Source organism: Pristis pectinata, chromosome X (assembly GCF_009764475.1).
Source record: "Pristis pectinata isolate sPriPec2 chromosome X, sPriPec2.1.pri, whole genome shotgun sequence".
Lineage (NCBI taxonomy): Eukaryota > Metazoa > Chordata > Chondrichthyes > Rhinopristiformes > Pristidae > Pristis > Pristis pectinata.
Window position 1 is genome coordinate 2,526,578 of NC_067450.1, and position 26,269 is coordinate 2,552,846.

General features: G+C 43.5%; 1 protein-coding gene across 3 annotated transcripts in view; it reads right to left on the reverse strand.

Moving 5' to 3' along the window:
* Positions 1 to 1,608: 1,608 nt before the first annotated feature.
* The window catches only part of cers5 (ceramide synthase 5), a 93,781-nt gene continuing 69,120 nt past the window's right edge, over positions 1,609 to 26,269 (reverse strand). Inside the window, exons 9-11 of one of the 3 annotated variants that reach the window (XM_052009502.1) lie at positions 17,564 to 17,720; positions 13,950 to 13,964; positions 7,884 to 9,965 (exon numbers count right to left, since the gene is read on the reverse strand). In XM_052009502.1, the coding sequence (XP_051865462.1) occupies positions 9,954 to 9,965; positions 13,950 to 13,964; positions 17,564 to 17,720 (184 nt within the window). In that variant the 3' untranslated portion in view covers positions 7,884 to 9,953. Of the gene's footprint in view, positions 13,965 to 17,563; positions 17,721 to 26,269 lie in introns of all 3 variants that reach the window. The other 2 variants (XM_052009500.1, XM_052009501.1) reach the window with 2 other exon arrangements.

The following is a 26,269-nucleotide window of genomic DNA, read 5'->3' on the forward strand; positions in this document are numbered from 1 at the left end:
GGGATCCATGGTGAGTTGGCTGTTTGGATTCAAAACTGGCTTACCCGTAGAAGACAGAGTAGTGGTCAATGGGACTTATTCTGGCTGGAGGTCTGTGACTAGTGGTGTTCCTCAGGGATCTGTACTGGGACCTCTGCTGTTTGTGATGTATATAAATGACCTGGACAAAAATGTACATGGGTGGGTTAAAGTCTGCAGATGATACAAAGATTGGTGGTGGTGTGGATAGTGTAGAAGACTGGCAAAGGATACAGCGGGATATAGATCAGTTGCAGATATGGGCAGAGAAATGGCAGATGGACTTCAACCCGGCCAAATGTGAAGTGTTATACTTTAGGACGTCAAATGTAAGGAGACAGTACACTGTTAATGGCAAGACCCTCAACAGTAATGAGCAGAGGGATCTTGGGGTCCCAGTTCATAGCTCCCTGAAAGTGGCTACACAGGTTAACAGGGTGGTAAAGGTGGCATGTGGCATGCTTGCCTTCATTAGTCAAGGCATTGAGTTCAAGAGTCAGGAAGTTATACTGCAGCTTTGTAAAACTTCAGTTAGGCCACATTTGGAGAATTGCATTTTCTGATCACCCCATTATAGGAAGGATGTGGAGGCTTTGGAGAGGGTGCAGAAGAGGTTTACCAAGATGCTGCCTGGATTAGAGGGCATGTGCTATGGAGAGGTTAGACAAATTTGAGTTGTTTTCTCTGGAGCAGCAGAGGCTGAGGGGAGACCTGACAGAGGTTTATAAGATGACAGATAGGCTTGAGGCAGGAGGAATCCCAACAACAGCTGGGGGTCTAGACTCTACATTGAGGAGTAGGTGCAATGTGGGCAAGGTAGATAAAAATAAAGCAGCTGTGACACAGGGAGAGCTGAGGCATAGTGGTAGTTGCTTCAGCAGCCAAGGTAGATTGGGCAAGTAAGCAGTGCCCCGAGCAGCTAGGTTACTGGTGTGAGCAGATCAGAGAGAACACTGCTGCAAGTTCAAGATGGTGGGCTGGGCCTGCCCCAAGGTTTGAACCACTGCTGCAGCTCCTGCTAAAGCAGGAGGCCCCAGGGCAGAGCAACTTGATATTGGGTACAGCTTGGGGTAGGGGAGTTGGTGCTCAAGAAGTCTAACAAAGTGAACAGGTAGTTATCATAAGAGCACTGACTATTTTGAGAGCAAGTGCAAAAGGTGCCTGCCTCTCTCACCTTGTGACCAAAAGCCCCCACTAGGTAAGTGTTATTTTAAAAAATGTACTGATACAAGTTTTCCTCATTGTAACTGTCCTGTCAGTCAGGGTCACCCTCCATCTAACTGCTGGAGACACTCAGCAGGTCAGCCAGCATCTACGGAGGGAAATAAACAGTCGATGTTTCAGGTCAAGACCCTTCTTCATCTGGTTCAGACCCACTGAGTTCCTCCAGCAGTTTGTTTTTTGCTTCAGATTTAAACATCTGCAGTGTGTCTCAGCTGCTGTCTAAATATCTGACCCCAGTGCCAAAGGCAGATTCTGAAATTCCATTCTTTCTGTGAACTGACGTAAAGCACTACCTGGGAGTGTGGTGGCTGCACTACCATCAGTGAGAGCAGAAACAAAAAAAGTGGAAAGATTCCATTTAAAATATTTAATGATGTTTTTATTGCAATGTATCCAGTAAAAAAAAACATTGAATTAACAAGAAGAACCTCCACCAACACATCCACAGCTTGTCATTGTGCAAACCACGAGTCTGTATTGACAGAAATTTTGATGCATTGATTTAAAATGCAAGGCAATTTCGGTACTTTAATTAATAAGGTTGTCCTCCACCCCTCTAAAATCACTCCCGCTGCTAAAGCCACTCAGATCTAGTCACTGGGGTGTTTGGCTCAGAAGGCAGCGTGGAGCCACAAAAATCCTCCTCCAGATCTATCGTGTGACGGCCAAGATCGAACAAAAGCTCAGCCAGCATCTACAATGCAGGATTGGGCTGAATAGAGCACGACAAAGCTGCAAAGTATCATTCTATAGCAATATTAACAGTTCAACACAAGAACAAACCAAAACAGGCTGCATTTCATGTCCACCAGAACAAGCTCTATTATTCCCCCCCATTAGGCAGCCGGTCACCAACACCACAAGGGAGCATCTAGAATGTCAAAAACTGCCCCAAAACCCAAACACACCAGCATGCGTTTCAGTGGGTGGTACCATTTGCTCAGACTCCTGAAGGTGCCAACTTTTGCCAGGGCACAGTTCTGCTCATCACTTTCTTTTTGTCAGTTTTACTATCTCCCACACTGGTGATCAATTCTGGGATCTTCCTACTTTATACACTTCCGTTATATATCAGGTGACAAGGTCACCAATCAAGCTTGCAGCATTTTGCTTAAGAGAAAATACAATCGGCTCTATCCTATTTGCTTCTTCCCATTTTTGATCAATTAAAAAACCAAATCGGGCACCACTGCCTTAGCAGAGTCCAAACCAGTGTGAGAGGTGGCACCAATACCAGGCTGCAAAAAAATCAGGGAGAACATAATTGCTGTAGAGATATGCAGTGCCAAACCACAGTTATCTACCAAAAAAACAGCACAGCCAACATTATAACAAGCAAACAGTAGGAGGTCAATATTACACATCACAAACAGTGATCTCAAGTTTGACTGGTCCAGCAGAGCATTACAAAAATTAACAGAATCAATCCATTCAAGGGAATGATATAAACTGAAAATCTTTTAATGAAATAAGCATTGTTACACAAAGTCACCTTATTCAAAATGAGATCCAGTTCGCAGTTTTAAACTTACTGTATTTCAGCAATTCTCCAGCACAGTCAGAGTCCTAACTCCAGCCCAGCTTTTGCTGCCTGCACATATTGTTGTAAACTGCAGCTAGCATCCAGGTCTGTGTAATCGAGAAACATAGGAATCCACCTCATTTAAAGTAACATAGCTGTCAACAGGCATTCGAATTAGCATCTGTGTCAGTGTAGGCATGCCACAGCTCAGAACTTAAAAAAAAGTGGCTGGATAGAATTCCTGGAGCAATGACCACTTTGTATAATACACAGGGTATACTTTTCCATCCCCCCCCCCCCCCCCCCCCCCCCCACAAGCTAAAGAGAAACCAACAGGAGTCCTTACCAATGTCTTCCTCCACTGGTTATCAACTAGCATGGGATAACAGAAGTGAATACAGTTCCTCATACAATCTTGGCAGTTACAGGGGTGTCATGTTCAAAGGGTAGTGAAGATTGAACATACACAGTAATTCTGTATCCCTCCATAAAATTTCAACATATTCTCATTACTTGATCAGTCACGTGTAGCAATAAACAACATCCATCTGCTTTTGTCACAAAACTTGCAAATGTGCACATTTGAGTGATGCCTGTGTTTGTGGGGGCGATGGAAATAAAAGTATTTTCTCTTCCTCCCAAACAATAGCTTGCACAAAGCTGGAGCTCCTTGTTGCCTCAGAAGATCTCGGTTGTGTGTAGTCAGGTACCAGCCAGAACAGCTCAACTATGTGCCTGATGGATCAGGCTCAAGAGCTCAGCACTAGGAAGGTCAAAGCAGAAAGTCTCAAAATGAACCAGTGATACATCCTTTCTGTGTCTGCTGTACATAAAAAAAAACTGGCAGTGCAAGACTGCTTCTGTACAGATATCATATTACCTTGGAAGCAGGATATATACCCGTTGTATCTGAGGGAGTACTTTACACCAAATGTACTTCTCCCCACTATAACATTCCCTTGAAGAGATCCAAATATGGTGACCTGCTGCAACCCAATTTTTCTAGACAGTTGTGAATTGAACTGATCCGGAGTGGGTGACGTCACCTTCACCAGTGCCCTTTTGGGTTAAAATGTAGAATGTTCACACAGAGCTTTACATTACAGAATTCAAATGCTCTCAACCAGAGTCTCAGGACTTCCTCCCACTTCTCCATTAAGCAATCCATGAACTGGCCCAGCTGTATTACTTAACAGTTCAGGATCCACCAGAGTTTAGGATTTGCTACACAAATCACCCAGAGCAAGATGCTATTAGCTCAGCACACAGCTTCCTCTATAAACCTGCAATTGCCCTGCCCTTTCAGAATAGTAATTTTAAAAAATCCCATTCATTTTGTACCCCATAATGAAGATTAAAATTTTAAAAAATCATTATGATACTTGTGAATGTGATTGCTAAAAAACCAAACAAAAAAAGCAATCCTGTAGTTTACAAGGGTGGATTATACAGTGGACTTTAAACAGTCCTGTCCTGAACACACTAATTACTAAAGTTCTGCCTCAACGAGAAATGCAAGTAGAACAAAATGGCCAGTTCAGGTTTTGGCCAAGGGTTACATGGTTTCAAGGCATCTCCCAAAACCCTCTGCAAATTGGTCAGCAAAAGCAACACCACATTGAAAAGATTTTGGGCAGATTCCAACAATTGTTTGTGGGTCAAACAGCACAGAACATTTTGTTTTGTTTTGCTACAGAAAGTCCTTTAAAGAGTCTAAACCGTCACTTTTATGATCATTCCAAATTAGGGTCTTTTCTACAGAGTTCAAATTTGCAGAAAGCAACACAAATCAGTTCACATCCTAAACAGACAGTACTTTGGCTGCTAGGCTATAAACACAGCACAGCCCATTTACAGACAATATTTTCTCTCTCTCTCCCTTCCCCCCCCCCCCCACCCTCTACACCAACTCATCACTGTTGCAGAAACTGTTCCAAAATAAATCTTGATCAGGGCAGTTCAGCATTTTAACCCACATCATTTAAAAATTCCCTGTGTAAGTGCAAGAACCGAATAGCCAAAACACAGTGTTAACTGGGTCTCTGTAGTTTACAGGCCAAGTCTCCAGAACAGGTCGCTGCAGCGGTTACTAACAGAACTCAGGCCAGAGGACAAGCAGACTTGGTACACCACACCCAATCACATCACTGCACCCACAACAAACAGCAGTGTGGATGCATGCCTAGTTTTCACCAGACTTCAGTCCTAATTTAGTTCAGGACCAATTTAATTTGGACTTACCCAGCTCTTAACCTTGGAGTGACACATAGCACCGGGGTGGCGATTCAATCCACCAGCCAGCTGTCATCAACAAGCTCGGCCAGGTAAGTGAGCAGTAGGCTGTGGTATTGCACCTTAAGAGCAGCACCCCATGCTGCCTCAAGTTGTACTGACACGTTAGCCTATGCTTCCACTCAAAGATCAATCTGGCAATAGCTGAGAAGGGGAGATGGATCATCATTGTGCAAGTGACTACACAAAAATAAATGCCAAGACCTCGCACTTCACCTTCATTGCAATTGTGACAGCATGTCCTGGCCCTAGGCATTAGCTTTGCTACTGGTTACTGATATAAATATATATATATATATATATATATATATATAAAAAAAATCAGGGTTTCAAACATCTGTTATCAGTAAGTAAATTCTAATCAAGACCATACTACATTAGAGAAAGAAAACCTGAAAGTTCGGTCAACATCTGTCAGCGATGGGCATTTTCTACAGCAGTCACAATTGGCCTCAGATGATAGGGAGGGACAGGGGGAAAGGAAGGGCTGATTGCTGTCGGAAAGCTTGGTGCTGGGGACTTGGCAATGTGCCACTAAAGCCAAGAGAGCCTTGCGTTTATTCACTGGTCTGGGTCCCTGACTCAGCTGATATGCCACTGTAACTGGTTTGATTTTCTGGTAGAGGGAAAAGGGGGAGATGGGGCTGGTGAGGGATAGGGATGGAAAATAGGGTCTGCAGTAGTGGGTAGTAAGCATGGCCAAAAACACGTGGGGTGGGAAGGGGAAAAAACAAAATCAGGTCCAGGCAAGAGGTGGGCCATGCAGGCTGGACACTGGCACACACAGAACAATACCAAAGTGCTGCTGGAAGAGGCGGCAGCTTTAGTATATAAACAGGTGGCAGCAGAAAGAGGAGAGATGTGGACAACCTGTCAGCTGAAGTGATGGTTTTTATAGGTGCCACACCTCTCAAACACACCCTCACTGCAGGAGCTTGCAGACACCACACTCTCCCTCACACATTCTCCTGGCTCCAGCCCAACAGCACTGCTTGTGGGAATTATATACACAAAAGACACCAAAATCCAGATTTAAAATTTCCCACAGGGGAAAAAATCTCAAGGCTGTTACAATTGCAAGGAAATCAAAAACTGCTTCTAGGCTTCCAGAGCTTGATGTGAAATTAAAAAACTCAATTCCATTGTGTATTTGTGTTAGATCAATACAATTCAAGTCTTCATTTAAAAAAAAATCAGTACTGAAATTTTCAACTCACTTAAATATCTCCAAATCTCCCCTAATCCTGTATTCACACAACCTGCAGTCAGCTTCAGGACCTTGACAGTACCATTGGTTAAAAAGGCCATATTTTCTCCTGATGTAGGCAGTTGACACAGCTGAAACCACAGCACGAGGAGTGTCATTTTTTTTCTAGTTAAGTTTAAAAAGAAACTTGGCAACTTGCAAACAAACCATTTTGGAACAGTTTCCACACAAATTCTTGCTGAAAACAATCCCCTTAGAGCGAGATACTTTAACTGTTATTGCAGGGAAGTCTGGAGAAGTTTCAAATGCAGTCTTGTACACTAGGGGTTCAGCAAGACTAGCAGCAGATTAAAGCCCCTTCCAACATAGTCTTTTAAAATTAAAAACTCAGTTGGGCCAATTACTTTGCAAGGTAATTTAAATTTAAGAAATGCCATCACAAAAAAAAGCTATGCTCATTCAGATTGGACTGGGACTTAAATCAGTCCCAGAAACAAAATCTACAACTTCCTCCAGAGCAATGAAATAATGCAAGGCCTTAAAACTTTTAACAGTTAACCCAACTCTGGTGACAGGGAAGGGGAAGAGAAAGCAATAAAAATTTAAATGGAAGCCTTTAGAGATTGCCTCTATAAAATAGAGATTATCATCAATGCTTCGATGATACTGGGCAATGCTCACCTTGGTGTGCCATAGAGCCAAAGACCACCACTTGGAGTTTGCCAGCTGTGAGCTGCTCAAACCACATGGGAATACCCTGTATCAAACAGAAGTTAACTGGCCACTCCATATAGAGGCTAAGAAATACCCCGTGTTAATATCCAGAGGGGTTCCACCCCAGAACACAAACACACATGTATTTAACAGTTTCAACATTCAGTCAGTGGAATGACACCACAAAAGTGACAATTTGGACCCTTACCCATTACTCTCCTGATTCTTTGGATTTAGCAGATGACTCAATTCCTTTGTATAGAAATATTCATGCCAGGGATGGGAAGAATTCAGACACCAACCACTGATGCTGTTTTGCATGAAGTTCCCTGCATCACTTCTCCACTTAACTGAATACCCACCACCCGCAACTGGTCACACAATTGCCAGTTCAAACTTGGGTCTTCCGTCTCGCTCACTTGCCTCGATTCCAACCCCCCGCCCCCCCCAAAAAATTACAAAAATATAACACAGCAATAACACCGGCCAGAAATGTAAACTCCACCTTTAGCAATTCGACAAATTGCACAAAACCCATTTTAAGCAGTGCAGGTGGTTAAATGGGGGGGTGGGGCGGGAGATGGGCCAGCAGAATCCACAATGTGGCTCCATCCTCCTCATTTACAGCTGCACTTCAATTTCTCACATTGCTAAAGCATAAACAGAAAAAGGAAATCAGAATGCCTGGGCGTTTCGCAGGTGTACGTCACTGAGCAGGCAGGTAGGGCTCAGATCCCATGCAGCAACACACAGTTCATTATATACCTATCTATCATTTAAAAAAAAACTGTCCAGTGCTGGGTAGTTTTCCATTACAGTCGTCCTTTCTGTGCCTAACCCACATTAGAGTCCATGAGAACACCATCTAATGGTCTCCCACCCATGTTCCAGTGGTTAGGTGCCCATTGGTCCCATTGGCATTGGTGGCTCCTTTGCAAGGGCTGTGGTGGTGGAGCTTTGTGCCATTGGTCATGGAATCCTCGTCATCGGAGCTGCTCTCGATATCACTGCGATCGTCCTTCGAGACCTGGATGGAAGAAAAAGTCTGAATTGTTTACCAACCATTGCTGGCACTTCCAAAGCTGGAAGTCAGGCAACAAAACCACCACTGGCATCTTGCCAAGCCCTGGCATTCCCTCCCCCCAGTGCAGCGATAGTCTTGGGCATCAGTTACCTGCACATGGCAGCTCACAGGGCCCAGTGTGTGACCTGGGTCAAGTCTCAACAAGGGACAGTTAGTCCATGCCACGAGGGCATTTCCCAGCACTTTGCCACTTGCCCATCCCTCACCCCCCCAACTCAAAGGAAGAGGGCACGTTCCCCTGGACATTTTCATGCCCCCAGCACTGGTTCCACCCTACTATAGGGGTCTGGGAATGCTGCACAAATATAGTCCATCCTGACCCCGGTGCTGTGTGGAGTTTGCACGGTCTCCCTGCAACCATGTGGGTTTCCTCCAGGTGCTCCAGTTTCTTCCCACATCCCAAAGACCTGTAGGTTGTTAGGTTCGTTAGCCCTGAATATTGCCCCCAGTGGTGGCAGAAGAAGAATCAGGAGAATGGGGCAAGAGAGGAAAAATGGGATCTGGACAACAGGTGCTTGGTGGCCAGTGCAGACTTGGTGGGCCAAATGGCCTGTTTCCATGCTGTACAGCTCTATGACATTTCAGAAGAAATAGTAATCCAGATTCAACATTCTCCAAGCATGATGCCAAACCCAAAGATTCAAATCCAATTAACCCCTCATAGGATGCTTGAACAGCTTTCTCCCCACAGTACCAATGGTACCACAGAGAGCAGGAACCAGTTTGCTCCTAGGCCACACACCAAGTGTACTTCAATGTGATGCAATCACAATAAGAATCCCCTTTAAAAGTTACACAACTGAAAACCAAGATTAAACTTCCATTTGAAATTGGCCACACTGATGAAATTGAGGAACCTTGAAGGTCCACAAATCTCACTGGGAAACAGGGCCTGCTCACCACCTTCACACATTCAGCCCCTCCACCAGTGCTGGCCTCAAAGGAATGGAGCCAACACAATAAAGTGAGCACTCTGTAAATGCTGCATTTTCCTGTTTTAAGACCGATGGCAAGACATCCTCAAATTAGCTTGTAGGTTTCATCAAGAGTAATAGACAACCACATACATGAGAAGGAAGGAGAGCTCTTGCACCAGGTGTGCTTGGGTCTTTGGTACAGCTCAGTTCTGGATTCCTTTCACAGTTAAAGTTGGGTGGAATTTAAGTTCTAGCACCAGACTTTTCATAGACTCCATGTTGCAAATACTGGGGATGATTCATAAATACTGCCCCCAAATGGAAGTTACCCCTGACATTCTGAAATCCGTCTCCAACAGCTGTTCCTATTTTGTGCTTTGGCCTTACTTTCCTCCTAACCCCCCTCTTCCCTGCCCACCCACAAAGGCAAACCAGTCCTAAATTGAAGCAAATCGCGCCTTCACAATTACTTCATAGCAGCCAAGAGCAGAGGCCATGACACTTTCACCTTTTCATTCTTGGGGTTGTCACCAGCCGAGAGGCTGAGTGGAAGGCTCATGCTTCTTGAGCCCTTGAACTACAGTTGCTGGAACACTTCAGGCAATCAGTGGGTATATTTGCCTTTCCCCAACAGAAAGCTCCTTCTTAGCTCAAACTTTACTGTGAATTGGGCAATTTGAAATATAACAAATCTTTTGAAATTGGTGGGACAGGTTGAGAAAATAGTGCTTAAAAAAATTAAGCACACAGGACCCCAATCTTTATAACCGTACAAGCATTAAAAGGAAGGATTTTGTGTCAAGCCTCTAGGAAAGACGAGTTAGGCAAAGCTGGAGTATTGTATCCAGTTTGATCACCTCACTTTAGAAAGGATGTAAAAAAAATCTTGCAGCAGCTGCAGAACACATTTAACAAGATTAAACTGGAGAAGCTGGGGTTGTTCTCCCTGGTTGAGCAGTGATTTGATAAGAGTGTTCAAAAGAGGGTCTAGATAGCAAAAGAAGAGAAAGAAACTGTTCTCATTGGTGGAAGGGTCAAGAACAACAAGACAGAATTTTAAGGCAATTGGTAAAAAGAGCTGAAGGAGACAGAAAAAAAGATGTTTCCATGAAGCAAACAGCTGTGTTCTGGAATTCACTGCTACATGCAAATCAAAATTAAACTTTGCAGATGCTGGAAATCCGCAATAAAAACAGAAAATGCTGGAAACACTCAGTAGATCAGGCAGCGTCTGTGGAGAGAGAAACAGAGTTAACGTTTCAGGTTCTTTCACTGTGCGAATTCCTGATAATAACAATTCCAGATTTTAAAAAAATCACTGCTGGAACAGCTGATGGAAACTGATCCAACCACTTTCAGAAAGGAACTGGATCAGTACTTTAAATCTGTCGGGCCAATGAACAGGAATGGCACTGATTAAGTTGCTCTTACACAAGACCAGCACAGTGAGATGGGCCAAATGACTTCCTCCTGCACCATAACAATTCTGTAGTATTTGACAAAACCAGTCGAAACCCCATGAATGAATAATCAGTTGAAGACAAAGCCAGTTCTACAGAACCCAAATAATCCCATGTTTAAAAAAAAACTTAGTCACAAGCAGCATCTGAGCGATTGAGGCTGCAATGTCAACTTTTGGTTGGCTTTTAAAGGATGAAGCACAGGAAGGGCAAACAGTGGTAACTCAGAAGCCTCATTCACCCACATCACTGTTGGCCTACAGCAGGAGGCAGCAACTCCCCATTTGGTGCTTCTCACTGTGCATTTCCCAAATAACTCAGCAGGTGGCACTCTAGAACAGGCCAGGCCGCAAGCAGTCGGCATCTCAGGAGGTCATTGCTGTGCTTGGTTTCACCTACATTGGACGTTTGTGTGGACTGGACTCCTCCCTGGTGACATCTGCAACTCACCTTTGGTCAGCCTATCTCCCGGGCACATGCTTCTGGTTTGCTGGTATTAGGCAAATGGAAAATCCATTGAAAGACAGTGAACATAAAGCACATACTTCCAGCTTCCAAGGAATGAATCCTTTGTGGAAGTGCCAGAACTCCCAACTCCTCAGGGGAGGTGAACACACAGAAATGCTTTAAGAGAATTTACCTGAACAGCACACCAGCTTCTGGATGCTATCGTTGCCACTGTGAAAAGGCTACCCTCACTACATGAAAAATATTCAATACCTTGTTTTAGATGTAGAGACAATCTGCAGAAGTCAAAAAATATTCTGTAGATATAAATTATGGTAGAGGGCTCTTAAAAGGGAACAATCGTTTGTCTGACAGTACTGTTTACTACAGCCAAGAGGCTTGCACACATTTCATCTGGTTTTGGACCAGCAAGTTTGTAAGATGCAGATGCCAAGCACAAAGGTTTATTTTGGTGAAACAAAGATAAAATTGATGCATAAAACATTGGTGGAGAGTAGCTTACCAGCCCCATTAGACAACAGATGGGAAATGATCTGCCTTTCGGAAGCTTGTCCCTTTTGAACAGGGAAGGAGTTCTATTCATTTTTTTTAAAAAAAAGTCAAATGCAGATCAACATTTCGTACAGGAAGGGGAAAGAAATGAGTGCATTTTCCAGGCCAGCATGACAAGTGCTTGAGGTCTTATACCAGTGTGGGGAGGAGCCAAACAGAAGCCAGGCCCTGCCCAACAGTGGGGAGGGAAAGAAACATCACCCCATCTCATTGTTGGTGTTCGTCTTGGACAACCCAAGTAACAGCAGACTCTGAGGGGGAAGGGAATCCCGCCAAAGGCGGCAGGTTACTGTACAAGGCCACTTCTCTCTACCTCCTTCCCAGTAAGAAAATATTTACATTGGCATGTTAGTTCTTGCAGTCCAGATAAAATATTACGAAAAAAAATCCAAAAAGCAGCCAGTTACATTTGTTTGCAAATGTTAACAGATATGAGACAAGGTGTATTTACACATGAATGAATTCATTCAGATACCAAAACAAAGTCACTCAAATGAAACCCACATCACTTTGGAAATGTCAGGGTTTCCACTTTTTCCCATCCCTGAAACATGATTATTTTGGGGGGGAAAAACTTTTTTAAAAAAGTCAACAGATTGAAAAAAAACGTGGAGGGAGGAGTAAACACAAGGGAAATGTGGATTTAACAAATACACATGCAGCAAGGTTTCATTTAGGGATTAACCAGTCATTTGCCTTGACACTTCTATCAGGTCTCCAGACTGACAGCTTAACCCAGGGACACAACAAGAGTGGGATATTTAGCTGTTGCTTTGTTCACCATCGTCTCTTTGCCTTTTATGTTCCAAATTCTGCCACCACACCCCTGAACAGCTCCCCCTCCATGTAGTAAAGATTTTTATTTGACAAATGAGGGGACTCCACACACGCAAATTTTTCACTTCTAACCAATTTGCCCCCAGGTTGTGTGTTCAGAGAGGGTGGAGTAGTTACTCTCAAAAAAGAAAGCGTTGCAAATGCCAGGAGATCCTCCAAAGGCCAGGCAGCATCAATGGAGAAAAACAGGACCTTATGAAAGGCCATCAACCTGAAATATTGTTGTAAAACTTTTTTCCCCTCTCCTTATTCATTTTGCAGGATTTGGGTGTCATTGGCAGGTTTTTTGCCCATCCCCTACTGTCCTTGGGGAGGTGGGGGGGTGAGTTGCCTTCTTGAACCATTGCAATCCTTCCACAGGACTCTTGGGGGAGACAGCCAACAATGACAGAAGATCCAGCGATATATTTTCAAATCAGGATGTTGCACGACTTGGAGGGGGACCTGTGAGTAGTGATGTCCCCCATACACCTGCTGCCCTGGTCCTTCTTGGTGATAGAGGTCACAGGTTTGGGAGGTGCTGTCGGAGCAACCTGGGCAAGTAACCGTGGTGAGTTTTGTAGACGAGCACACTGCAGCCACTGTGTGCCAGTGGTGGAGGGAGTTATATTTAGGGTAATAAAAACAGAAAATGTTGCAAACACTCAGCAGATAACATCTGTGGAAAGACAAGCAGGAGTTAACATTTCATCAGAACTGTTTAGGATGGTGGGTGGGGTGCCAATCAAGCAGATTACTTTGTCCTGGATGGTATCGAGCTTCCCAAGAGCTGTTGGAGCCACACTCGCCCATGCAAGTGAAGACTGTCCTGCCACACTGCTAACTTATGCCTGTAGATGGGCCTTGGGGTGTCAGGAGGAGAGCCACTTGCTGCAGGATACCCAGACTGAGCTGCTCTTGTAGGCACAGCATTTACTGGCTGCCCCAGCTGAGTGGATGATTGGGATGGCAGTGGTGGGGGATTCTGCTCTGGATCACGAGTTCAGCCTCTGCCTTCCCAGCGAGCGACATGATGACCATGTGATAGCACCCACAATGCAACCCTTGAACAGAGCACCTCGTGACCTGCTCAGCTCAGCTCCAGGAACACTAGGCCAAGTGTGCCAGCTCTCGTCAGAAAATCGGTGCCTTCAGTCTCACTGGAGATCATTTAACAGCAGAAAGCAAGGACTGAAGTTGAACCTTTGCCGTCCAGCGTGAGTGGACCACGGCAAGCAGTGGAAGCGTTAACAAACCGAAAGCTCACAAAGCAGCAGAATTATCCACTTTAACAAAAAGTGGTTAATCCACAACAGTGGCTGAGAAAGTTGCTTGTGCCCATATTTGCAGTAAATTAAAGCCAATACAAAGGGGAAATGGAATGCTTTGTAAAAACAAAATGGCCTGGGATATCTGTACAATTTCATTCCTGGTGACTGGTAAAGCAGCATTATGTTAATTACTGGCACTAGCTGCAGCCCCTGGGTGTACAGGTGGCCCCATGCTGTTACTTCAGATTCAAGGTGTTGGTTATCATGCAGAGCAGAAGGGGACTGCGGCACAGTAACGCATTTCAATGAAGTTACTTAACCATGCAAAGCAGGGGGAGGGTTGTACACAGTGAAATAATCAGGCAGAGTGTTGGACTACTGACTCCAACAGTTGTAACACTTACAAGCAAAAGGTCCCACTTGCCGGTGTACAGTGATAGAAAGGATAATAAAAAAAAGAGGGGAAGAAGAGACAGAAACAAAATGAAACCAAATCTTGCACCACAGAGAAGCTGGTCAAGAAATTCTTGCTCAGTTGGATCATTTAAAGCAGATACGTGTGCACAGATACAAAGAAACACGACACCAAGAACAGCTGCGGCCCCAAGGATTGGAAAGCACAGTTCGCGGATTAGTAATTCATTCAACACTGACATCAGTCTAGACCTATTGCTCCTGTCTGTGAGAGAGAAAACTTGGAATACTTAATCTTGCAAAAAAAAATACAATGACAAGTCAGTTAAAATTCAAAACTAACATTGAAAGCCAAAGGGGTACTAGAAATTACAATTTTGAGCAAGTGGGGGGGGGGGGAAATAATTGCTTAAAAAATTCTTATCCTTTCTAATCATTTCTCTCCCATCCACCCAACAGAAATTGAGAAGATGAGAGAAAAAGATTAGCCAGTTGAGCCTGCAGTGGGTCAGTGTACCACATAAAAGGTTCATTTAGTTGGCAGATTTACACACTTGCTCTCTGTCCCAACTGATCTCAAGTGTGTGGCAGCAGTAACAGTTGCCGTTCTGCTGTGTTTGGTGGACCACAGGAGTGCTGTGTGCTGTTGTTTGGTGAAAGTGGAAGTGAGAAATCCCTCTTGTCCAACTGCCCTGGGGTACTCATTACACAATCGGTGAAAGAGGATTATGTGTTGCAGAACACAAACATACAAGTGTCACCAGAAAGGAAACACATCAGGCATTAACCTCAAGATATTTTGAATACAACTCTTTACCCTCCTCACATCCTGTTCACACAAACAGAGACACTGATTTAGCCCACTACAAACATCAGTGAGGCACACCCGACAAATGCAGAACATTAAAGGCAGAGCAATTGTATACACCCATGGGACATATCCACAGATCCCTGCTCGTCCCCCCTAGTAAATTCATGAAAAGTGCTGCGCCTTCACCAGGTACTTTGTAATCTTCACTTTTAGCAGGAACATATCAAGTGGCAAAAGGCATTAAATCACAAACCCAATGCTTCTAATGGTTAAATAAGCAAACCAACTTGTCTCAACACTGCAGGTCAGATTTCAAACTCTGATGAATGGCTCCAGAAAAATGCATAAAAAGGGGGTGGAAGGTGGCAGATTTCTCTAAAGTTACAATTGAAAATGAACTGACTTTGTCAACATACAGGACCGTTACAATCAACTGTTGCAGGACCATATTCCCTAAACATACAGAGAACCAAGCTGCTGTTACTTGGGCTTGAAGATTAGTGGCTCTGGGCAGGAGTTGAGAATCACAAACCATTAATTTAAACACCACACATACAAGAATTTCATTTCTTCATCCTTTCTCTGCCTACACCTGGAGGTCCAAACCTGACCGAGTACAATTCAATGGTACTTCAACTGCATGATCATTTATTACAGGCCAACTGGCTGTAACAAAGGAGGTGGTGGTGGGATGGGGTTAGGGTTCCAGCAATCCAGTGGACGGTGGGAACCCTCTGTAACTGGCCCGACTACATCAGCCTTAATGCCAGGCAATCCTTTTCAATCATTTATGGGATGTGGGTATGGTTGGCAAGGGCATTTATTGCTCATCTTTAGTTGTCCTCAAGGCAGCAATTATGCTGCAGTACAAAAGACGAGGATCAATCCCACCCAAGGGGTAATCTACAGACCACCCGACAGTGGTCTTCCCGTTACAAAGGGAAGACCAAACAAAAAGGGAGTTTTCAGCTAACCCACAATTAATTGGTCAGGACATAAAGAAGAAGAGCAGGCAATGGAATGAAGAGCTAAGAACAAAACATAAAACAAAAAAATGAAACGGGCAACAATATTGGTAAAAGTAATATAGAGCACAATGAGCACATTTCAAGTGGTGTTAAGAATACAAGAATAATATAAAGATTAACGAGACACCATGGATGACAAGTAGAGGTGGTGGAACCAGATACAATTGTTATGTTTAAGAGGGACTTAGACAGACACTAGACTAACCAAGATATGGGACACAGCCCTAAAAGGTGGGCAAATGGGAATAGTGTAGATGGGCAAAAAGGTCAGCATGGACATGGTGGGCTAAAGGGCCTGTTTCTGTGCCATACAGCTCTATGACAAATTCACAAAGGATAAAGCTGACTGCAAGGTCAGAGGTACAAAGACACCAGAGTAGAAGACAGTGAATAGCAGAGATGTCAAGAAACAATGGGAGGGCAAAGAACTATGTTAAAATGCCATGGAACACTAAAGTGAAACAGTAAATCAACAGGCACATAAACTCACAAGGGACATTAGAATGGGATAGGCAGATTGAAGTCACAAGTAACAATTGCAAAATACAAAAATTTTAAACAGTTACTTTGCTTTAGTATTACCAGGTAGGTAGATGAAATGGAGATGATATCAGAACAAGATTAGAACAGATAATTGCACTTGTGCAAAAAAAAATTGAATAATGAAATGAGGAGGAGGACAAGCCCTGGTCTGGATGGATTACTTCACTGTATATTAAAAGAATCCAGGGATTCTTTTAAAATACAATTGGCACCATTACACACATTTAATAATTCAGTAGGTGCCAGAGGACTGGCTGACAGCCAACAAAAGGAGGGAGATAGAACACGGCTGGAGAACTTGGTATCAGGAGTAGGAAAATAGTGGAATCTCTACTTGAGGGGAAAAAAATAGAAAGACATGTAGAAATGGACAATACAACAGGCATCAGCTTGGACTTTAGAAAGAGAAAGTCCTTTCAGACCAACTTCATTAATTCTTTGAAGAGCTAACAGAAAGATGAGACAAGAGTACTGCAATGTATCCATCTCAATTCACAGAAGGCCTTTGGCAAGGATCCACACACAGAACAATAATGGCTATGACACCGAGAACCCTCTCCAGTTCTTCTAATAGTGACTGCAGGACCTTTCACATCTACGGGATGGCACTGAGGTCCTCTGTTTAAAACAGTATCTGAAAGATGGCACATCCAACAGCACAACCCTCCCTCAGAGTTACAAGACCTTTTTAAAAAAAAGATTTTATTCCCCCCCCCCACCACCTCAGATTTCTAAACATATGCTTATAAAGGCCCTCACTGATTCTCTTTACAACCATCACCAGCCTTCTTCCAGAACAGCTTATTGAGACTTTAACAATCATCATTAGTGTTTCCACAAGACCAGCAGGGAATGGATATGACAGTCTCTGCACCTCCAACCCCTTCTCATGCATGGGTCAACTAACAAACACCTGCATGGTTAAGTGAGCCACCTGAAACAAAGAAGGTCCCAAGTTCCAGCACTGGGTCCCCATGGGGTCTGGCAGGATGGCAATGAAGACAAATTAATTCTGGGGTTTGCTGCAGGGCACTGTCCAACCACCACAACCACCTCCAGTGCATGGGACCTCCACCTAGCTTCTGGGCTTGACCACTAATTAAAGTTCACCCCAACAAGTCAAGCAAGCTTGAAGCTGCAATTGATGGTCAGGAATAGTACAGTTTACAGTGAGCTTCAGCCAAGAACAAAATAAAATCTACCATTAAAGATTTAAAATTACCTTTCCCTTAACGACAGCTTTGAATGCAATGCGTATAATGAGATATGACCAGATGGCGTGTAGAACCTGTAGTAGCAGCAACAGCATGTTGAAGACCCACCAGGATGGGTATGGCCCAATGATCTCCCAACTTTCAAAGAGTGTTGTATTTAAAATCCTGAAAATTAAATAACACAAAATATTCACTTTCCAACAGACAAGGTTAATACCCTTTTTCTTAAAATAAAGCATTTGATTTTTAAAGAGTTAAATACTATATGTTTTCTCTCATTTAGTAGCATCCTCATTCAAGTCAGAAGGTCATGGGTTCAACTTCTGCTGCAGAGTAATGGCCAAACGATCCATTTTGCTTAAATGGAAGGATCCAATACCCCCTACTACTTTTCAATGGTTCTCTCAAACTATATCATGTTTAAACTTGGAAAAAAATTAGGAGCGGTACTGTTGATCCTTCGCTTAAATTTGAGGAAGTTTGGAGTCCATTTATTCAATATTTTCACATGATATAGATCCCCTTATAATAACCTTTCAATTTAGAGGAACGGAGTTGACGACATAATATTGCTCTGTTTCTATTGAGAAATTTTAGTCTTTTTTTGAATTTTTTTTCTTTAGCTTAGTTTGGTTTGATATATTGTTTATAATTTTTCTTATTGTTTTGGGTTTTTTTTCTCTTTTATATTTTATAATAAATCTTTTTCTTTTATATTATATTCAGTTACTAACAGATCGTTGGATCTACAGATTTTTTTTATACTCTATTGTTCTTTATGATTATCCATGTCATGATTGTTCTCCTGATCTCTTTGTATTACATGTATAAACATTGATATATTAATCTGTATTAATTTGAAAACTAATAAAAAGATTGAAAAAGAAAGAACTTCTGCTACAGAGACTGGAGCACTAAGCTCGAGGCTGACACCCCAGTGTAGTTCTAAGAGACACCACACTGTCAGAAGTGCAGTCTTTCAAAGGATGGCTTAAACCAAAGCTTCATCTGCTCTCTTTGGTGAATGCAAAAGATCTCATGGAAGGCAGCAGAGTTCTCCCTCAGAGCCCTGGCCAACAATATCACTGAAAATTGGGTCACCTCACATAACCATGTGGGAGCTTACTGTGTGTAAACTGGCAGCTGTGTTTCTTGTGATGCAACTGTACATTCCTGTATTTCCTGGCGACTGTGGACTGACCCAACATCAGGAAAACTAATTACAAGCTGCACTACCAACCTTTAGCACTATTCAGGGAAGCAGTACAGAGCCACATATGAAAGGTCACTCCAGCTGTGTGCAGTGTAGCCATTCCAGGGTACACTGGAACAATCCCTTTTGAAGGTGGAATCTTCTCCAGGAAAAAGCAGGATGTCACAAAGCTTCACCCAAAGTATTAGCATATTCAGGTTATGATGAAAATCCCACCAGACCCCAAAAACAAACCACCCATCCAACCCAGTGGAATCAAAACCATCCAGATAATTAGAATGTTGCTATAAAGATGTTGCTGTGTTTGGGCTAAACTGTTTCAAACACCAAAAAACAGTCCAAGAGACCTATAATTGAAAAATTAAATGTCAACCTGTTGGAGGTTCCTCTCCAAAGTATCAGAACTGCTTTAGACACAAGTAGCATAATAACACTTTGCTTTTCAATATCTAGCTTGGCAAACAGAGCACTATACACTTTAAACAAAACAGTGGTGCAGGTTGGGATCGAACCTGAGTCGCTGGAGCTGAGGCAGCAGATCTACCAGCTGCACCACTCTGCCGTCCTAGGGACAGTGCAGGAAGGATTCAGGATGAATTACCTGCCTTAATCCTTGTGAGAAAGTGCCTCAGCACCCTTCAGGAAGTAATCAGATCACAAACCAGCAACTTCAGATCTGTGCAGACTTCCACTGAGCAACTCGGATGGACGGGAGTTTAGGATTTGGGGACAAATACCATTCTATTGCTGTGACGGAAATCCCTCCTGCCCGACTGTCACACAGCTTCCCTTTTATTATAAAAAGCAAGTGGTGTTGGAGCGGGTATGAGACCAAGTTAACTACATCTGCAACTTATGAACTTTGAGCCTCCCATCATTACATGCCACATATCCACAGAACATTGAGAAACATGAAACTCGCTCTGATGAATGAAATAACTAAGGATACACGGCATGCATTCTTTCACCCACCCTCCCTTTTACATGTTGGGAATAGTCAAGCCATTGTTTGGATGCCATTTGTGTGGTCACTTCCTTCCTTGCAACCCGCTGACTTGTTAACATGAAGAAACTGGAGCAGGTTAGAGTTATTTTTAGAGATGCAAAACAATACCAGTGGGCAGAATGTTTTCACACCCACATAATGAACTATTAAACCACATGATCCAAGGCCAGTCATTTGGGAGCAGACAGATGCATGGAGAAATGCCAGTTTTCAGCTTTAAATTCTGAATGAAGCCTAGAATCAAATAACAGGGTTAATTTTCACAAGCACCTCTCTAAAATGAGTCAGCCTTTATTAACAGTCACACTGTATCACTATTAATACACTAATTAACTTGTTTTTCTTCGGGGGTGTCGGAGGCTGAGGGGAGACCGGATAGAAGTTTATAAAATTACAAGAGGCATAGATAGGGTAGACAGTCTCTTTCCCAGGGTGGAAATGTCAAATACTCGAGGGCATAGCTTTGAAATTAGAGGGGAAAAGTTTAAAAGGAGATGAGGGGCAAGTTTTTTTTTTAAAAAATAGAGAGTGGTAGGTGCCTGGAACTCACTGCCAGGGGTGGTGGTGGATGCAAACATGATAGTGGCATTTAGACAGGCACATGAATATACAGGGAATGGAGGGATATGGACCATGTGCAGGCACAAGGGATTCGTTTACTCTGGCATCATGTTTGGCACAGACAGCATGGGTTGGAGGGTCTGTTCCTGTGCTGTACTGTTCTGCGTTTCCATAAAGAATTGCCTCTATTTGGATGGCTTATTATAAGAATGCAAATGCTGCAATGCAGAGTTCTGGAAAAATTAATCCCACTGGATTCCTATCAACTTTCCTGACTCTGCCTTACAGGAAGGCATTCCACCTCACTAGCATGCATTTTAACAGATCCTCTGCAGTATCTCACAAGCTGCCACTCTTGTGTTACCAGTTTGCCATCTGCAAAAAGGCAGCAGATAGAATTGTGGAACAATCCTCAAAAAAAAAAGAGCCAGGAATAGTCCCATAGTTCCAGGTAATAAAAATAGAATCTAGTCAAATCAATATAACCCAGTGGCCCAGTTTATCCTTCGATAGATGTTTAGATTAGAAATCACCCAATTACTGTGATGCTACAGGGCAGTGCAACTACAATCCATTTTAAAGAAGTCAGATTTGAGGACAATGAGTTGCTTTGGAATTTTGGCAAAAAATCAAGCAATTTGAGCAGTTAGACGAAGATTTTGCTTCTTACAGCACTTTATTGCTATAGTTAAAAAAATCTTACATCTGCACTTTATGTGAACTTTACCATTATTAATACAGGACTAGGCATTAATAATAGAAACCGTCTATGTAAACCTATCACAGTAATTATATCCTCCCAGCAAAGGCAGTGCATTGCCACTACTGGCAGGGGGAGAGGATTAACAGCAAGTTTACACTAACAGTTTCCATTGTAAATGTGGTCAGAAGTTTCCAACAATAATTTTTTTTAAAATTATGTTCTTAAAATGGGAAATGAGTTACACTTGCTTGCCCAGTTCAACTGCTCTTCCATTTTCTAATCTATTTAATTTGGTCTTCACTCTCCATGCAGTTTGTGTGCTACAAAGGTTAGCTGAGCTTGGGGCTTCTGATCACTGATCTGTGATCTAATGAACATGTGCAAATGGGAATTAGAACAGCATCGAGCTCCATCATAAAACCTTCCACGAATGAAAAATTCTGCTGGCACCCATTGTACTTGGTCTGTACTCAATTGGCAAGTATTTCCAGGCTATTCACTGTTGGAATGGCCACTTGAGCGAGGTGCTGGAGATCCTGGAATGCATATGGGTACATCTACTGCACTTGAATCAAACCAAAACAGAATAACAACAGCTTGCACATGGCAGCCGATCAAACCGTTGAAAGGGTTTCTATGGCAAGAGTTCATTGCCACCCATACACACCACATACTTGGTTTTCCTTGGCCACAGTTTGCACATCTGCTGCTCTGTGGGAGATTTGCTGGAGGAGAATCCCATTTGAAAACTGGCTGCACAAAATGATTTCCCTTCACCAGTTAATAGGAAGGCAAAGACTTGGATGTTGTCTAGCAGAAGGAAGTCCAAGAACTCATCACCACATCTTGGCCACCTTAGGAACTCATGACCCAAGGCAACTGTGGATACTCAGCCAATAGGTATATTCAACACTGATGGACCTTTGGACACAGAGGGAAAAATAGAGGGATACAGGGATATGGAAAAATCAACCATCATACAGAATGAGGCTAAAGGTGCTGCACAGTTTACTTTTCCCATTTCTAATGCTTTTATGTAAATGGAGTGGTGTGTGCAGTTTTGGTCCCCTTACCCAAGAAAGGATGCAACCATCAGAAAGGGAGTGCAGTGAAGGATCTGGATCTAGGGATGGCGGGCTTGCCATACGAGGAGAGAGTGAGGAGGCTGGGAATGTATTCTAGAGTGATTAGATGAGATCTCATGGAAGCTTACAAAACTCTTACAGGGCTTGACAGGCTAGATGCAGGAAGGATGGCGTTTCCTCTGCTGAGGAGTCTAGGACCAGAATACAATTTGAGAATAAGGGGTATTTGAGGTAGGGAGAAATGGCTGGTGAACCCGTGGAATTTGCTAGCCCAGAGGCTGTGGAGGCTGAGTCACTGAGCTCACACAAAACCAATCGATAGACTTCCACGTCTTAAAAGGGCATCAAGGGTTACGTGGACAGTGTAGGAAAATGACACTGGGATAGAAGATCAGCCAGGACCTTGATGATTGGTGGAGCAGGCTAGAGGGGCTGAATGGCCCATTCCATTTCTCGTGGGCCCACAATACACAGGATGAATGAATTTGACATTTGAGTGCAGCTCAGTTGCTTGGTCTTCAGACCCGCCCAACTGCACTCACACACCAAACCCAAAGGCACAATGGTGCCCGATTTTCATCTGAAGACAATATTACTTGTAACAAAATATTTTCCCCTGAACAAGAGCCACATGGGTTTATAGTCCAGATTGATTTTGACACTGCTTGCCCTGATGGCATATACAGAACATAGCAATGCCCCTCTAAAGTCACTGGCGACTCAAAACAGGTGGAGGAAAGGGTGTCGGGGAGGGGGACACTGCAACAATAAAGAGATGCTGGGAAACTGGTGGGGACCTACTGCTCCAAAGCAGGATAACAGTGACTTTCAACCTTCAAAGACTGCAGTGAATACTTCCACATGCTTTACTACAAAAATATATTCCACACAACCTTTTTGAATCTGCACTAGTGTTAGCATTTAAACAAGGCTGGAAATAGGAGGCCCAAACATCAACAATAATGCCACTAACTCTACCTTGGACTGGGAATGAAGGGGGGAAAACCAGTGTTTTGTTTGCCAAAATACTTTGCAATTTGCTTAGTGGAATGATCTCCATACATCACCTGACATCAGGAACACAGAATGACTATTTAAAAAAGATAGTGGGGGAATGGGATGAGTTTCACTGTCGTAAAGAATTTTGGTAATTGGGATCCTTAGAATTCCATGGAAAGGGTACTTGGATTTTGCCAACTGGGGTCAGGGAGCCATATTATACAAGTTATTTGCAACTTAATGCTTCACCAGTGTTTATGCAATCCTGCACCTTGCCCCACACATGGCTGTGCATGCCACAATGCTGCAGGGCACAATTTGGTGCTAGTGCTGAAATAATCTAGCCTTCCATTAATCTTGTAAATTTATACCCAGAAAGTAAGAGGGCAGCAGATCTGACCAGCAGCAGCTCTCACACAGCAATGGAGCATTCACTGGAGAGACACTGTCACCACAAATACATTTAGGATACAGTTACAGGAAAAGTCACTACATAACAGCCAAGGGGGTGCAGGAGCCCCGACAACCTGCCAGTTACAAAATCAGGCAGGATCGTCCAAATCCTGCCATCTGGGACACACATATTTAGCTTGTTTAAAATGAAAACTGAATATAGAGCAGGAAGGCAGTCTGCTTTTAATTGTCATGTGTAAACCTGCAAAGCAACTCACATTCTGCTTTGCATTGTGGTAATACATCAGATCATACTGGCACTCTAACCTCCTAAAAGGTGACAAAAGCATTTAGAGGCGAAAGCAGAACCTGGGCTTAAAATGGAAAGGAATACATTCCACGAAAACAAAACTAATATCACACTTGGCAGGGTACAAAAAAAATAATGACCAATGTTAATCTACAAAACAACTGTCCTGACCATCAGTGACACTGTCACACCAAGATCTTTTCACCCACAGTGCCACAACCCTCAACAGTCCAAAGTAACAAGAAACAGGGAGGAGTAGGTTACACCTGTCCCAAGACTGCTCTGCCACTCACTGAGAGACTGGCTGATCCTCTAATCATAAGAGAGAATCAGAGGAAAATATACAATGAGGTGGCAGCCACTCAGTTCATTAACATGTTGGGAGCAAAAAAACTCACTGTAATCCCACTTTCCCCCCCCCCCACAGGGTCTGTACCCTGCAGGTCACTGCTCCTCGCATCCTGTTTAAACGTGGGAGAGGTTTCTGCCTCCACCACCTTTTCAGGCAGCAAGGACCAGACCCCTGCCATCTGCTGGTAGATAGAACCTTTTCTTCATCTCCCCTCTAATCTTTCTACAAACTGCTTTAAATCCATGCCCCTGGTTTTTGACTCCTCTGCCAAGAGAAATAGAGTAAATAAGGACCTTTTAAATTTTTACACATTTCAATTAGGTCTACCCTCAGCCTCCTCTGTTCAAAGGAGAACAACCTTGGAGTGGTTCAGATAGCAGTTCTCGAGGGGAGTAAGTGTTGGCCTTGTTGGCAATACACGCATCCTGAAAGTGAATAGACAAACCATCCCTGGCCTCTCCAATCAGGTTCCCCCCCAGCTCCAATTTTCCAGTCCTGGCAACAACCATGTGAACCTCCTCCGCACACTCTCCAGTACAATCCTGTCTTTCCTGTAGTGTGGTGACCCAAATTGTGCACAGTACTTGAGCCATGGCCAAACTAGTATTAGTTACAGTTCTAGCATGACCACCTTGTACTATGTGCCTTGACTGATGAAGGAAAGCATCCTGTATGCCTTTTAAACCAGGGTAGCAGGGCAGGTCAGCAAGATGAAGGATCTGGGCACGTGCATTCCAAGGTCCCTCCATTCCACCACAACACCCTTCTACTTACAGTACACTCCCTTGTTGCACCTCCTCACTGCATCACCTCCCACTTCTCTGGATTGAATTCATTTGCCATTTTTCTGCCCAACTGACCAGACCACGTCCTCCTATAATCAAAGCTTCCCTCCTCCCTGTCAACCACACAGCCAATTTTTGTATCTACAAACTTCCCTATCATGCCCCCTACAATTAATACATATTACAAAAATACAAGGGACCGAGTACTGAGCCCAGAGGAATCCCTCTGGTACGGCCTTCCTATCACAATATCACCCATTAACTATTACCCCTAGCTTCCTGCCTCTAAGCCAATTTTGGATCCAATTTGCCACTCTTTAGGATCCCATGGGCTTTTATTTTTTGACCATCCTGCTACGTGGAACTCTGTCAAAGGCTTTGCTAAAATCCACATCAATCACATTGCCCTCATCAACCCATCTGATTAGTTCCTCAAAAATTCAATTGTTAGTCAGACATGACATTTCCATAAATCCACGATGACTGTCCCCAATTAATTGGTGCCTTTCCAAAGGAAGGTTTGTACTGTCCCTTAGAATCCATTCCAATAATTTGTCTACCACTGAAGTTAAACTAACTGATCTGGGACATATTTCAGCTCGTCCTGGTAATCTATCCATTTTCAGAGATGACAAACTTCTTAATACTACTGCTTTTACTAGGTTTAATCCTAGTCAATATTTCACACATTTGCCTTAACGATAACATTATTTCCTTACAGCACAGGAGGCTATTCAGCCCAGAGTCTATGCTAGCTCTTGGAGAAATCCCACAAGTCCCATTCCCCTGCCATTTCCCAGGAACCTTTTCTCTACCACTCCCTACCCCACCCCCAACCCCAACCCACCCACACACTAGGAGCAATTTATAGCGGGTAATTAACTTAACTGCCTGCACATCTTTGGGACGTGGGAGGAAACCAGAGCACCCGGGGGGGCACCCATGGGGGTCACAGGGAGACCGTACAAACTCCACACAGACAGTGCCAGAGCTCGGGATTGAACCCAGGTCTCTGGAGCTTCACGGCAGTGACTCCACCTATTGCGCCACAGTGCCATCCCTCCATTGAGGAGGGTCACAAAAAAATTACTTACAATCCTTCCCCACATTCTCCGTCTTCACACATGGGTTACATTTTTGTCCCTGATGCATCCTACTCTTACATACACTACCCCACTCCCCATCAGTCCCATAACCCTTGGTGTTCAAAAAACCACCGGAGGCTTGAATACACTCTGAGCATCCACAGCAGCAGAAAATTCCAAAGGCTTACGACTGTCCAAGTGAAAAAAATTCTCATTGTAGTA